This window comes from Agelaius tricolor, unplaced genomic scaffold (assembly GCF_023055355.1).
Source record: "Agelaius tricolor isolate 1412-34295 unplaced genomic scaffold, bAgeTri1.0.p SCAF_9, whole genome shotgun sequence".
In the NCBI taxonomy this organism is placed as follows: domain Eukaryota; kingdom Metazoa; phylum Chordata; class Aves; order Passeriformes; family Icteridae; genus Agelaius; species Agelaius tricolor.
In genome coordinates this window covers 30,336,336-30,351,359 of record NW_027269269.1, presented here as the reverse complement: position 1 = coordinate 30,351,359, position 15,024 = coordinate 30,336,336, and the positions used below count along the sequence as shown (strand labels likewise).

General features: G+C 40.1%; 1 protein-coding gene across 1 annotated transcript; it reads right to left on the bottom strand.

The window, feature by feature from the left end:
- Window positions 1–293: 293 nt before the first annotated feature.
- On the bottom strand, window positions 294–11,160 carry SH2D1B (SH2 domain containing 1B). The gene is made up of 4 exons (XM_071433471.1): window positions 9,489–11,160; window positions 6,219–6,282; window positions 3,949–4,117; window positions 294–773 (listed from the first exon to the last, which is right to left on the bottom strand). Exons 1-4 carry the CDS (start codon window positions 9,725–9,727, stop codon window positions 733–735), a joined length of 513 nt encoding a protein of 170 aa, XP_071289572.1. The 5' UTR covers window positions 9,728–11,160; the 3' UTR covers window positions 294–732.
- Between the last annotated feature and the right edge of the window lie 3,864 nt (window positions 11,161–15,024).

Sequence of the window (15,024 nt, the reverse complement as noted above, 5' to 3'; positions counted from 1 at the left end):
CTATCAATTCTGCCATAAATTACTGCTTTATGCCTATTCATTTAATGTATTTATATTGCTGCCTTCTAGCAGAATGTTCACTCTAGCAGTCAACATCTTAGACAATTTCCTGGCTAAAAACCACCAGAAGACACATACATGGACGCCTTCCCCCATACCTACATATGTGTGTTTGTGTCTGTAACAAAAAGTACTTCTTTTATTGCTGAGCAAACATGCATAATAGCTTGTACTGGATCTACTGGCTGAACATACAGCTACTATCGCGGTGAGGGAAACTTGGACGCTCAATATGAGTGTTTAGCAAGCTTCGTTTATTGAAGAGAGCATCAGACTTTTATGCACAACAAGTAATAAGCTCATACATATTCTGCAAGCTAAGCAATCTATTGGCTATACTACAATATCAGCTCTTCCTCATACCCTAGGGGTTACATCTTTCTTTTCTCATGTCTCTCTCACTACTTGTTATTGTACCACAGCTATGCTCAAGGACACAGTGTTTTGCAGGTGCAGGGACCCAGATTAGCTGCATCCTCCTGATTCTTGGTCCAGAACATGGCCCCTGTCATGTAGCCATTCCTCCACAAGCTACTCTGACAGTCTGCAAAAGGAGAAGGTAATTCCAGATCTAGAGCAGAGGACACCCAGCTGGAAGCTCTCCCCAGCTGATGTCCTGTGCCGGGGCATGTCCTGGAATGGCAGCTTCCGAAACCATCAGGCACAGATCCTTCAGGGTAAGACATCAACGTAATCATCGCTGTCATCAACTTCTGTGAAGTAATCAATACAAATAAAAAAAGATGTCATTGCAAGGTGCTCTTCTGAAAGGCTGTGGGTGCAGCACAGCCTGTGGCAGGGCAGGTATCAGTAACTCAGTTTGGTTTCTCAGTGTGCTATTGCAGGGCCAACATTTAGGCCCCCTGTCCTATGGGCTGGATTCTCCAGGAAAAGGCAAAGCCTTTTCTGAGCCAGGAAGCACTGTTGTAAACAGCTGTATTCACATGATACTACCCCCTTCTTCCTGAGAAACAGTCAAATGTCAGAAATGATCCATTCTTGCTAAATCAAATCAGTAGCTGAGATATCTGTGACTCTCAAAATGCATCCCTTGTTCTGTAAATAAATACCCAAGAGAAAAGTTCTCATCCCAACTAAAGGAGGAGAGCCTGAAAAATCCTGTTCTCTCTTACACTTTGTAAGATTGGTTGTGGTTTTTGAGAAGCCAGGAAAAAGGCAGAAATTCAATGCTTGGAACTCAAAGTTCCACTATGGAGACCTATTGCTCTTCAAACAGCTGCCCTCAGAAAAGCTATTCCTAAGCTAGAAAACAAAGCTCAAATATCTCCAACCACCAGGATCATGATCTCAGTCCCTTGAGGTGTTCCACTGGTTGTGCTGGAGTGCTCAGTGCCACGTGTGCAGCAAAGCCAGCTGCTGGTAGCACGTTGAGGGACGCACTTGCTTTAGGGAGCACTGCTGTGCTTTGGGCAGTGCCTGTGTTTCGGAGAGCATGACCTTTAAGCCCCATAAGCCCCTGCTGTGGACATGTAATAATGCAGCCTGAGAGGGAAGTTTGGAATGCTGTATAAGTGAAATTTAAATCAAAATTTAATAAAAACAATTCCAAAGTAGCTTGATTATTTCTAAAAAGCCTCCATATTTATGGAAGCCTACCTATATTTTGACATTGAAATATAAGGGTTTATTTTCCTCCCTGTGATTCCAGATGAGGACACTCTTCATCTTCAAGAAAAATTCCTATTGCAGGACCAAAAATTTCTAAAAACATATCCATGTTACTGCAATGTTTTCTGTCTCCCTGCAACAGCAATGATAAGAAACCATAACAAAATTTGTAGAGCAAATATGGCATATTTGCTGTGTGATACAGGTGACAAGGTAATGTTGATGACATGGGAAATGTGTCTCTGTGGCTTCCCCTCAGCAAGGTTGCTGGAGGTCAGGCCCCAAAATTGCAGCAGTGCACGCTGTGCTGGGGGAGCTTGGCCAGAGCAGTTGTACTGCTCTTGTGTGTGAAACCCCAGCGACTGCAGCAAAGAGGGCCTGTCTGTCAGAGTCTGAAATAGTTCATGCCTCGAACTTTGATATAAAGTTCTGCTCATTATAACAAAAACTGTATAAAGAAGTTACAACCAAAGAAGCCTCCCTGAAGTTACCCAAACTACTGAGATTAGATAAAGGAAAACCCATTCTTCAGTCACCTGAAACAAACAAGTAAACAAAGAAAAGAATGTGATCCAAACCCAGCAGCTGAACTGAGAATCATCTCTGCCTTGCTTCAAGGTGGGGGAGGCCATAGCTGTCAGACCCCTTTTCTGGGAGGCGGTTTGTACAGATTTCCCCCCCAGCAGAGGTGGGGGGAGGAAGTTTTAGCATGTTGTTTGCTGCTCAGGGGCAGTGAAACCATCCTGCCTTACACAAACTGGCTATGGAACCCCCAACCTTGGGAAGGCCACATCCATGGGGCATTCACGTGAGAGGCAGCTGAGAGAGTGCCTTAATCCATCAAAGACTCCCTGAAGTGCCCCCCAGAGTCCTTCCTGAAGCCTTGCATCACAGGACTGCACTTGATGCAAAAAACCCAGAGTCTGTTGTAAGAGACAATGGCAAACTCTCACTGCCCCAGGGAGGTACCTGGGTTTTCCTACCTAGCCTGAGTGTATATTAAGCCATTGGATTCTATGCATTCTGGGGACACCTTCACCACCAAGAAGACCAGCTGAGAGGATCAAAGGAACATTGTTGGGATTCATGGAGTGGTGATATTTTCTGTCACTCTCTTTCTATCCCCCCCACCTCTTTCTCCTTTCTCTTCTTTTTACTCTCCTTTTTCTCTCTCTCCCTCTCATATTTACTATCAAATAAAACCCAAACTATTGTCACTGGCATATAGTCTCATTTCCACCTTAATTTGGGCAGAGGCATTTCTAATAACTTTAATAACTGGATTATAACACTGCCGCACACCACCGTGCTGAGCTGCTGTTGGGCATGAGATGCAAATCACAGGGCAGGGTGGAGACTCCAAAGTTTTGTTTGCTTTATGATATCTGTACTTAGCAAAAGGATTTCCCTTACTCCTGGCTGGGGCTCTTGGCACACTCTGCCAGAGGTCATGGAACAGTCTCAGGGTTATTTTGCAGCCCATGGCCTGATGGATGCTGCAGCTCAGTGTTGTACAGCAGGAACATGAAGAATGGTGTGAGGGATACTAGCAAGTTATCAACAGTATCTGCAGTCATGCTTCTCAAAACAAGGATGTAAGGATGACATGGGGCTATACAACACAGTCTAAAGCTTTATGAGAACCTCTGTCTTTATTGTATCCATTTGCATAATTCTGTCAGGTAGAAGCATCATATCCTCATCCTACACCTGGGAGTCGTGACCATAAATTAGCAGAAGAAGAGCAATGAGAGGCTGAACTCTGGTTCCAAAGCTGTGATCCTGAGCACAAGGCTATATGCTGATCACTTAGTCATGTTTGAATACAAATCACAAGCTGACTTGCTTGCCTGCCCATCTTAGAACTAACTGAGTAAGGTTTTGATATAAACATATCTTAAAACCTGGACAATGAAGGTAAATGACAGCCTCAACTCCCAAGTGCAAGGGCCTGGTATCTTGGCAGAAGCACATTAAGTAAAACTGGTTCTCAGTCTTCTCCAGCCTAAAAGCATCAACATCCATGAACGAGACAGCTGGAGGCAGCTTTTTTCATCATTGTGTATCTCTAGTGATTTTAATTTGTACATTTGTGAGGGTAAGTAACCTGTGAGCTAATAACCATTTCAGTGAACATAAGAGAGAAGGAAGGATGTAAAACTTCTGTCCATGCAAGACAATGTTTAGCAAGTATTCACCACAAACCTGTCAATGCTGTCACCTTTAAAAAACCCACAAAGGCAGAGCTAAGTTTCTCACCATCATAAACATTGTCCATTTCTGACTTGAACCTCTGGCTTCTTTGCAAGGCCTTCGGTTTCTTCACCGGGTAGCGGAGGTTAGTTATCAGTCCTTGATTTGGCTTTTCAAAAGCGTATATTAAGTCCTTTAATGTTTTGAAGGTCCTCTCTGGAACACCTTCAAAAGTCTGTAAGGAAAGGATAACAAAATGTGTTTGCAAGTTCCCTTCACATGGAGTTCCCTAAATGAAAAGAATGATAAGTTGTTTCTTATTTACCAAGGAGCTGTTTTGTAAACAGGTTTGGTGACAGAATATTGCACTGTCCTTAAAACACTAGGGAGACCTGTTTGGAGCCATGATTATGGCATTAAAAGTAACCTCCCTCAGTATCTTTTTTTTTCAAGAAGAACATCAGTTAAATTATTGGTGTAGATGTGTGCTGCAGTGATCCACTACAGCAGAGTGTTGAAGATTACAGCATTACACACTGTACTCTGGTCTGAGAGTAAAAGTTTAGGGATAACATATTTAGTTCTCACTTAAAATGCTGCCTTTAAATAACTAGGTGACAAACAGAACTCAAACTTTTACAAAATATCAGCATTGGCAAGCAAAGGTCATGTGCAAAAAACTGTTCTTTAAGTGTGGGTTCATCTGACAGGACTGAACTGCTCCTGCAGCTCAGTCCTGTGGGGGGGATCTGTGCATGGACTTTACAGTGCTGTGACTTCAGGGCAGTGACAGACAGTGAGCAGCCTACTAGTAGTCATTAAAAGAGAACGGGGCTTTCTCTTAATCTGCTAGCTAACAAAGAAACGTATTTATTTGCTTTGGTTTTCTGCATCCTTCATCTTTTATTCGGCCCTGGATGGACTGGATGCCAATGCTTGTGTGTACTGGGTCTGGCTGGGATGAGTAAACTTCATAGCAGCCTACAAAGTGCTGTGCTCTGAATTTGTGACTGAACAGTGCTGATAACACAGCCACCACATTTTGGCTGTTGCTGAACAGTGTTGTGCAGCACTAAGGATGTCTTTCTTGCTCTTGGTTCCCCTGGGGAGTAGGCTGGGGGTGTGCAAGATGCTGTCTGTCCTATCTTACCCCATCTGACACTGTACTCAGCAATAAAAGCATAGGGAAAGGGAGGACGTTTGTGGTTATGTGTGTGCTGAGGCTTCACTTTCCGGGAGGTCACTAAATATCTGCCCCCTGATGGGAAGGAGTTGCTAAACTTCTTTGCTTTGCTTGTGTGCACAACTTTGCTTTACCTGTTTACCTATTACACTGTATTTTATCTGGGCCAGGAGTTTTCTCACTTTTGCTCTTTGTGTTCTCTTCCCCCAACCCTGTCCTACTAAGGAGGGAGGGAGTGAGCAGCTGTAGGGGTGTTTAGCTGGTTGGGATCAGCCTGCTGCACTCAAGAAAGCTCATGTCTGAATCTGGCTTTAAAAAAAATCCCAAACAACCTCTCTTCCACATCAATACATTATTTTAGTCAATTATTTTAGTGAGCCAAAATAACCTGATTTAAAATTTTTAAGAACTGAATTCTTCTTTCACACTATTGGCAAAAATTTGTGGAAGAATGGGTTTAAAAAGTCTAAAAATATCGGAGTTACCTGCTGACAAGAATGACAGCATAACCCCAGTAGAGTGGATAAAGTCCAAAACAGAATATTTTTTGTCAGTAAACCATTCTTCAGGGGAAATTTGGTCTTTCATGCACAGGCAAAACCATTGTTTTACTTGAATAAGCAGCATTATTTGGCATTGTCGCTGCAGATGCCTCACAATCACACAGAATTATAGATTCTTTAAATCAAAAAGATCATTTCAATATCCCAGATCCTTATGAAATGCTGCATGCACTAGCAGTGCTTTCAAGTAGAAAAAGGTAATTAGGAACAGGAGAAAGTAAGAAACAGGAGGAAGTAAGAAAAGTAATAGATATTTCATCAGTGCTATCAAAAAGAAATGGTCAAATGAGAAAACAGCTGGTTAATAAATAATAGAGCCACTTAAATTATAAGGAAATTCTACAAACACAAGAGCTACTTTTTGAGGTCATCTACAATAAGAATTGAGTAGAGAGCAAACTTGGAAATATTTTCTATAGTATTGTGTTTATGGATTTTTTTTAAATTTATGATCATAGACTAAAACGATAATAGATTAAAACTATCATAGATCATTGATCATAGATGAATCTAAGATATTTTAATTTATGGGTTTTTTTAAATCTATGATCCTTAATGCAATCTTTAGAGATGCAATGAGAGTTACTCACCTGTATTCTAAAATATCCTTGGCGTTCTCTGAAGATACGGTAAGTGTAGATGAGGCCCTCAAAGCTGTGAAAAAACATCATATATGTAACACATTAACGAAGTGGACATATCTGTAAACAGTATTAAAGACATGAGAAGTGCAGTAAAATTGAATGAGGCAGAGACAGGAAAGCAAAAGAGAAGAGATCCTAGAGATTACAAAATGAGTGAAGGTTTAATATCTTGAAATACAAGATTACTCTGACCAGGAGTTTCAAAGAACATATGAACTAAGCCTAACACAGGCCATTAACAAGCATAATTTCATTCCACAAACAGCACCTTTTCTCATCTCTCTCTTATCTTCCTCACTTCTCTAACCTTCATTTTGTATTTCTGTCACAGGAAGGCTGTTGAATTCTTGGAGAGATGTAGGCAGAAAATGGCCTCCAGTCATTAGCACCCAGAAAATGACGGTATGGCTCCTACTTCTGAGAATAATGTTATTCCTTTGCATTTCCCAAGGTTTTAGTCATTGTTATTTTTTATAATAAGCATGTATTTGAACACTGCGGCTACTGATGTCTTTGGATATATTTTGTCAACAGAAATAAAAGCTTTATCAGATACCACAGTAGCAGCAATTCAGGAGGTGGACTGGAGATCGTGACTGTGATCAAAAAAGGTAGCAGAGCTGCAAGAAAATATACATCACAAACAAGTGAGGAGGTTGGGGAGAGGTGGGAGCAGCATCTGAAAACAAGTTTTTTTAACTTGTGTGCCCATTCATCAGGAGGACTTCAGCTGTGGATATGTGAAGTGAACTGTCATGAGAAGGAGAATCTTGGGGCAGAAACCTGGCTCAGGGCACTTGCACAAAAGTGAAGGGTTACTGAAAATAAACACTTTGTTCTGCAAAAAAAGTTACTATGAACTGAAATTAAAATAAGGCTTTCAGTTATAATACGTTTAATTTAATTCAAAAAGTGGTATCACAGGGATGCATATTTTGGTTTTTGTCTTCTTGAGATACCTGTGGAAATATACATGTTCCTTGCTGAAAAGTACTTTTACAAATGTGAGTGCTTACAGACACAGAGAAGTGAGAAAAAGAAATACCAGGAACTGATCATTTTTGAAACTTGTTCTTTACTGATCAAATATTAAAACATTTCTGCCTGGATATTATTCAGGTACTTTAATTCTTACTAAATGAAAATGAAACTACCACTAAAATGGAAACTTCTGTCTCCTCATTAACTTCTAAATGCTTACCAAGAGCAAGTAAAGGGTAAAAATAAACAAAATATTGGTCTGGAAGAAAAGTGAGGTGAGAGGGAAAATGACATGTTGAACAGTAAGGAGAACAGTAGCAAAACCATTAGGTCTGAACTGAAGTGCTGTCAGAGACCTGGGATAATTCTAGATGAAAGAGACAGTGTGCTGTGGAGGAAGAGCCATGCACCTTGCCCAATTAGAGAGATGAATTTGAACTGGTCACACCATTCTGCCTCCCAGGTCCCCCATAGGAATGCACTTCCCCCCATATCCCAGTAGAAAAGGACAAGAAAGTTTGTTTGTTTGCTGTAGCAAGTGGATCAATGTCTCTCCTCACAGATCAGGTAATTTGAGAAGGGTTTATCAGTTTGCACATAAACCGTGTTAGGTGCTAAACAAGGTGTTGAGATGCAATGCTAATTCAAAAGTTGCTTTTGAACATCACTAAGAGTTTCAGTGTTGGTTGCCCCCAGTTCTAGGGCAGTTTGCCTAGTGAACCACTGCCAGGCAGCCCAGTTTGTGGGGCAGTTCTCAGCCAGTGTACTAATACTATTCCATGTGCTGTCTGAACACAAGCCTTGCTCTGACCTGTGCAAGCCACCATCTGTGTACCACTGCTGCTGCTCTCGCAGTTTAACTATGGCATTTGTTCATGTCAGGATTATAGGCAAATCCACTAAACACTTCAGTTTTTATCAGCTTTTAACACTAAAACCCACAAAAGCAAACTGGAAGTCATGATTTTTCATGTGCCGGCACAGAATATTGTGGCAGGCAGATGTGACAGGCCAAAATGTTTCTGCAAGACATCACAAGGCAAATCTGCTTTGCCCTTGAAAAAAAAAAAGATGAAAGGAAAAGCAACTGTGTTGGTGTGGCCTAACCCAGGTTCTAACATTGTCATTCTTCCTCTGTGTCAGGTTCCCCATTTGTCCCTTCTGACAAGGTATACATGTGCCTTCCCTCCCACCTCCCTGCCCTCCCCTCAGCCCCTGCATTGTCCCATTCCACACCATACTGAAAGCAGGTTCCTGTAGCTGCCTTGATGAGGGGTCTGTTTGTCCCCAACTTGCTATTTCTCTTCAACTCGTTCTGTTATTTTGAAGATCTGCTTTCTTCTACCTGCCAACCCAGTAGTACTCCATTTCTGTCTCTCTTTTTCTCCCCTTTCCATTGATTTGTTTCATAATGAATTAATTTTTAGTGATTGATAAAAATATCTCCTCATATTTGTTCATTAACTAGATGTTAAAAGGTTTTCATGTCACATTCAAATGTATCTGCAACAAGAGTGCAAAACCTCATAGGTTCAAACAAAGACCTAGATTCTAGTTTTTAAACTTATGAACAGATCAATTATATATGAAAAGAGTAAAAAGGGAAATAAAAGTGCTATTCCCCACAGAAAAAAGAAAATAATAAAATTTTAATTGTAGTAATTAAAGCTTTGGACTAGAAGTAACAGTTTTCTATGCCCATCTTGTCTGTGGATTTGTCATATAAATTCAGACAGAACTTTGTAATTTTCAGCCTCAGCCTATGTTCTTATATCAGGTAAAATTCCTTTGAAACACAAAACTGAGTTTTTATCAGACAGAAAGTCTACAAAGAAGGAGGTGTTTTGTAACATGCCATGAGACTTTTCAGTGTCTCAACAGTGCTAAAATGCTGTTTACTCATCATTACAGAGGCAGTTACTTTGAGTAAGGATCTTAGCATATTTTGGCAGGCTGAGTTATTTTCTCTGGGCTGCCCTTATTGTCTGCAGAGAGAGACCAGCATCACCAGACTATAGTTCATTTATCATCTATTACATAAAATAGATTTTGGAAATGCTATCCCCTAATTTGTCACTATAAAGGAAACCTAAAGCAACCAGCACTACTTGAATACATAGACACACTCCCTTGGAGTCTGTTAATATCATGGAAGAACTATTAATTTTAGAGAAGATGATTGTTGTCTTTGGATCCAACTGAAAGCTCATAAAAAATCAGTATTAGAGTACTTACAAAACACAGAGACACAAGGCTCCTTCCACACTCTCACTCTCCCGTATTAAATAGCTGCCATTCTTTTTCTTCTTGCTCAGCAACTCTTCACAGGTTCTTCTTGTTATCTTTCCGTGAAAAAATGGGAATTCCATGGACCAAAGAAAACAATGTGTCTTGCCTTTCAAAGCAATTCTAGAGCAAGTCAGAAGCCTAGCATGAGAAGAAACCTTATTCCAAAGGCAGCTTCTTGTGGACATCTGAAGTTGGAGGTGCCAAGGACACACAGGAGTTCATCTGTGTTGTTTACTGAACTGTCCCCAGTGAGGTGGGTTAGCTCTGCAGCTTGACAGCTCATGAGCTCTGTGGAGGCAGGAAAAGGTTGGTCTACACTGGTCACAGTCCACATCAAAAAGTAAGACACTTTTGTCACATTATACCAGCAGGTTTTGGGTACGTATCACACCTCTAGACTATGAAATCACTAAGTTGACACTGAGGTATAGTTACATTTTTAAGTTAACTTTCATGTTTAAAGTGGCTCAAAGCCCAGCAAATAGGGTCCTATGCTTCAGGAATAAGTCAGGACTGTATAGGAGGATAAAATTATGTAAAAGCACTCTTGTCTTTTTTTCAGGTGATTTTGAGAAGAGAAAAGAGGTATTCGTGATATTTTAATCAGCATCAGTCATGAAGCCATAGGATGTGCCAGAAAAAATTTGGCAATTCTCTGTTCATGCAGAGGTTTAAAAAAAATTCATCAAAATAAGCTGTAGAAGGACACAAGGTGTTTAATGGAGGAACAGTGTAAGATGCAGGGACTGCTGTCATCTTGATCACAGTGAAAAAAAAACTGTGAAAAAAACAAGGTAAATACTGATGGAACACTGTAAGGAAAATCAACCACGTTTTACATGCAGCTGTTACATTCGTGTTTTTTCTCTGACAACACTGTACACACAAAAATCTTATATTAACATTTGTGTGTTTAACTGCAAGTTGATCATGCATCACACTAAGACCATTTCCAGATGGTATCTTAGTTATTTCAGGAATAAAGTACCTCTAAAAAGGTACTGTTTTGTCTCAAAGAATGTAGAAACCTAAGGAAAAAAGATATCCCAAGAGAGAAACCGAGAAATGGCAAGTCCAAGGTGATGCTGTTGCTGAGGTCTGTCCTGCAGTGACCGCAAGTTACTGATAAAACAAGTCCTGATCACCAAGGGGATGAACTTGTTTATGTAGTTAGATCCTCCAGTTTCAGCTGTCTGCAGACAGCTGCATTTGGAATAAGTCTTATTTTATCCTCCAATGGGATGGGGATAGTGATATTGGGAGGGAAATATCCCAGTCTTCTAAGCATCCTTAAGAACAAACATCCTTATGTGACAAAGATTCTCCTTCTTATCAAATGCATTTGTATTTTCCTCAGGTTAAAACTGTTTGTGGCCTTTTTTTCTACACATTGTATAAATAAGCATTTTCCATGAGATATTGTGAGGTGAATGGCTTTTCCAGAAGCCCAGCTCTGCAAATGAAGAGCAGCAACTGCTCAGCACTGTCCTGCTTCAGGCAGGTACTCTGCTTGCATTGAAAGGAAGGTAGATAGGAAACAACTGCAAATTCCTCTTTCAAGAAGGTAATAAATAGACGTTCTTCACATTTTTCCCTGAAGGTCTCATTACCTAGGTGCAAAAATATGAGACAATAGTTTCGGTAGATCTTGCAGCTCTGAATGTAGAATTTACTTAAAGTGAAACACAACCACATGCTACCTGCTGTCTGCTTAGCAGAGTGTTTTATTAAAAAAATCCTAAGGAGGAGAAAGTGCTTGGGGAGAAATGGGGCTGGGGTCTCCTTCCAGCAGTAGTCACCACCTACTGGCCCAATCACCTTCCTCCTCAGTCAGTCTCCACAGCTCCCTGAGAGGATTCAGGAATTAACATTGTCCTTTTACCTCACCTCGCCTTTCTGCAATATTCAAATGGACCCGAGAATAGGATTGAATACTTGATTTTAAACCATAAATCATTGAAATATACTAGAGAAAGGGGTCTGGGAGGGAAAAAGGAGAGAGACTGTAAATATGGTCTGGTCAGTCACTAAATATATGTGACTAAATTTATGCCACTAAAATATATGTGTGGGTGTGGGGTTGTGTGTGTGTTTGAGGGCTAATCCAGAGCAAAATCTCACAAATATACAACAAATATACAACAGGACTTGCAGATCCTAGCCTGGGATACCTGTTGATGGATGCTGTGTAACAACTGGCAGGTGGGGGATTTCCTGGTCAGTCACCACAGAGCTGCGCCATGAGCCTCACCACAACTTGTACTACACAGCACTGAATCTTTACAGGGCATGTAGGGGTCACATAACAATATATTTCCATGGGCTTAATGTAGCCTAATGTAAACTCTGAGCAAACATTTCCTAACACAAACATTTCCAGCTTAACAAATCTCGCAAGTATTTTTGGCTTACACAAACCTGCATACCCAGTCTGCCTCCTCAGCCAAGTCTGAAGAGTGGTAAGAAATATGACCTGATGATCTTAAGTCTGATTAAATGTATGATAAGAGACTCGGGGAACTGAAACAGCAGTGATGCCCCAAGGCAGTGGGGCTTGGGTGGCAGAGGCAGTTGCACCAAGCTGAGCCTCTGGGAATTTTAGCTACACCAAACCAAGCAATAGCTCTTGTTAATCTGTGCTGAAAGTTATTTTACTCCATTCCAATATAAAATTAGGGGGTTTTTTTATTTCTCATCCACTTAGGGAGATTTCACAGTTCCTAGGATAGCCTCTTGCAGCAACTATCATTTCAGGTGGCAGAGAACAGGAGGAAAACAAAATTCTTTTTCCTGAGAGTCTGTCTCTTGGCCTGCTTCTACCATAGCATGGGAAAGAAACAGAGTTTCACTTCCTAAAAATCTTCTGTATATCAAAACAAGCACATCCTTTAGTCAATCTTACACTTTCTGAAGTTATTGCAATCACTTCTGAAGGAAGTCTTTTTCCATAAGCCGTCTTTTCTTGCAATTGTTCTCTTTACTTTTCTCTGGCACCACTTTGGCTACTACTATAAAATTTGATGCCTATAAATAAGCAAGTCTTTTGATTAGAAGAGCAGGATAGTTAGCCACTCTTCCCTTCACAAATATGTGCTAGAGAAACAAGACATGCAACATTTTGGCAGCAGTGCCAAGCCCTTGTTGACCGTTTAGATCATTGGTTTTCTGCCATTCAGCTGCCTGGACTAATTTTCTTTTTTTTCCCCTCCTGTTATTGTAAAACTTAGCAAGGCTATTTCATAGTGACACCTCATATTAACAAGCACAGTTGGAGCTCTGGTTCTGCAATGTCTCCTGGCTGCAGCTCTAGCACAGGAAAACTCTTGACAGTGCCTTCTGTAAGAACAGGAAATCTGGGGAGAAGCTAGGCTATGTGACAAGTGACGGTCAGACATTCAGTGAGTCATCAGGCACAGTGTGGGATATTGGGGCTAAATAAAAGCTGTGGTCAAAAGCAAAACTAGTGTGTTTAAACTATTGTGAGTAAAGCAAGAAGCTGAAGGTCATTTATTATCTAGCCAGAAAGAAAAAAACAGCCACAACATAAGAAAACAGAAAGTAAGTTGAGTTCTAGCTAAATCTCCTGAAATATGAGCTCTTTGTTGAGTTGAGTCTCTGGGCAGTCCCAGTCCTGTGGCTTACTCTATGAACAGAACCAATAATGTTTTTGCAAGAACTGTTACAGCAAAAATTTACATTTAATTTCAATTTACAGCTTTAGCATGATATCTACACCAGGCTGTACTTTTGCAATTTACTGTGCCTGGACACAAAGGGATTTTTTAGTAGTATCTGTTGATGGCAAGATTTATTTGATACTGAAAGAAAAATCATTATGATGTGAATTTAAGAAGAAAATTGAACTAGTGTGTTTGTTACTTAGAGATTGTTGCTACAGCTGTCTGTGGAGCCCCAAGGCATCAGAGCTCTCCCATTAGCTTTCTAACAAAATCTAAACCTAGGAGGAAAAACCTGTTTTATAACTCTCTTAACATACTGCCCGTTTTTTAAAATACAAGTAAAGAGAAAATGGTAGTTCAGAATGAACTGAGAATGATAGTTCAAACTTGTCTGTGCTAAAATTTGAATTAAAAAGTTACAGAGCCAAACAATTAAAAAAGGTTTATAAGAGACATGAATATGTGTAAGTAGTGGGTTTTGGTCTTAAAAATTATCTAGAATGTTGCTTAAATGTTTACTTACAGGATAGAGTCATAAAACAATAATTTCCTTCTCACTGGCAACCACATTGTCAGGGTTCAGAGTGATCCATATTCAATTACTCCCTGAGATTATAATAGCTGCAATGTTTGTATTTAAGTGTTATGATCTGCCTCTGAAGCAGGGTAACTGAGGCTCTTGTTAATAGATCCCTTGGAGTGAATTAGAGTGAAACAATACTGAATGTCCAGTTTATATATGAGGCATACTTATTTTAAAACAATTTAATTGCAGCAGAAAGAAGGAATGTAGCCATTTTAGTTCTTTTCTACAAAAATATAAAAATATATCCTGAAAATTCACCTTCTAAGACATCATTCATTGGTCTCAAATATCACATAAATCAATTAATGAAATGCAGTAAGAAGTTAGCTCACATCATAATGCCCCCAAAGTATTGCCTTCCTGTAAAGAAATGTGCAAATAAAGCTGTAGGAAGTGACAAACCTCACTTACACTTAATCACATTTCTGTACTTCCGCTACATACTCCATCACATACAACTGCACTATAAAAGTTTGAGCTTTTGTCTTAATATTTGACAAGACTCCATCCAGGGTGTTTATCTGTCCTTCACATCTGGAGTCATATTAACAATGGCATCATTTTTATCTTGTGAATTTTCTCTTATTAGTAGTTCTTTTTACCATTACTAATATTTTGCTAGTCACTAACTTAAAGTGTCCTGTCAGAATGCTGTGTACATGACAACACAAACAGTGCCATCTTTGCATAATATTGAAAATAACACTTATTCCTCACCCCCCTCCCCCCCCCCCATCCCCCGTAGCAATTAGGCACTGAATAATGTAAAGAAAAGCAGGATGACAACATACAAACTTAAGAGGGCTCTTGCATAATTTTCTAAAACACTGGGGTGCCAGCATTTAACTTTTATCCCACAACTACCAAACTTTCTTCACATAATCCTCTTCCTTTACTGATGGTCTGGGCAGCAGTACAGAGAGGTGATCAGAGAACCAGGCTCTGCAAGAATGTGCAGTGCATGCACAGGACAAAATGATGGTCCCAGCTCTCAGAAGTTTATAGGACAAGTTCACACAAGGCTTGGATTCATATCTTGGGCAAGACAGACATGAATACCCATACAGAAGCTTATGCTTGAAAGTATCAACTTTCTAAAGCTAAAGGCTAAAACACAAATAGGAGTTTAAGTCACAGACTTAAAAAAATGGGGTCAAAAGAATAGGCCAGGAGAAATTATTAAAGCCGAATTTATGGAGCATGTCAAAAGCAAAGA

Excerpts from the sequence above, each read along its gene's own strand:
- SH2D1B (XM_071433471.1), bottom strand. The coding sequence starts at position 9,727 with ATGTCCACAAGAAGCTGCCTTTGGAATAAGGTTTCTTCTCATGCTAGG. Across the intron at positions 6,283-9,488 it reads GCCTTGTGTCTCTGTGTTTT|CTTTGAGGGCCTCATCTACA; the intron begins GTAAGTACTCTA and ends GTTTTTTCACAG. Across the intron at positions 4,118-6,218 it reads AAGGATATTTTAGAATACAG|ACTTTTGAAGGTGTTCCAGA; the intron begins GTGAGTAACTCT and ends CTTTCCTTACAG.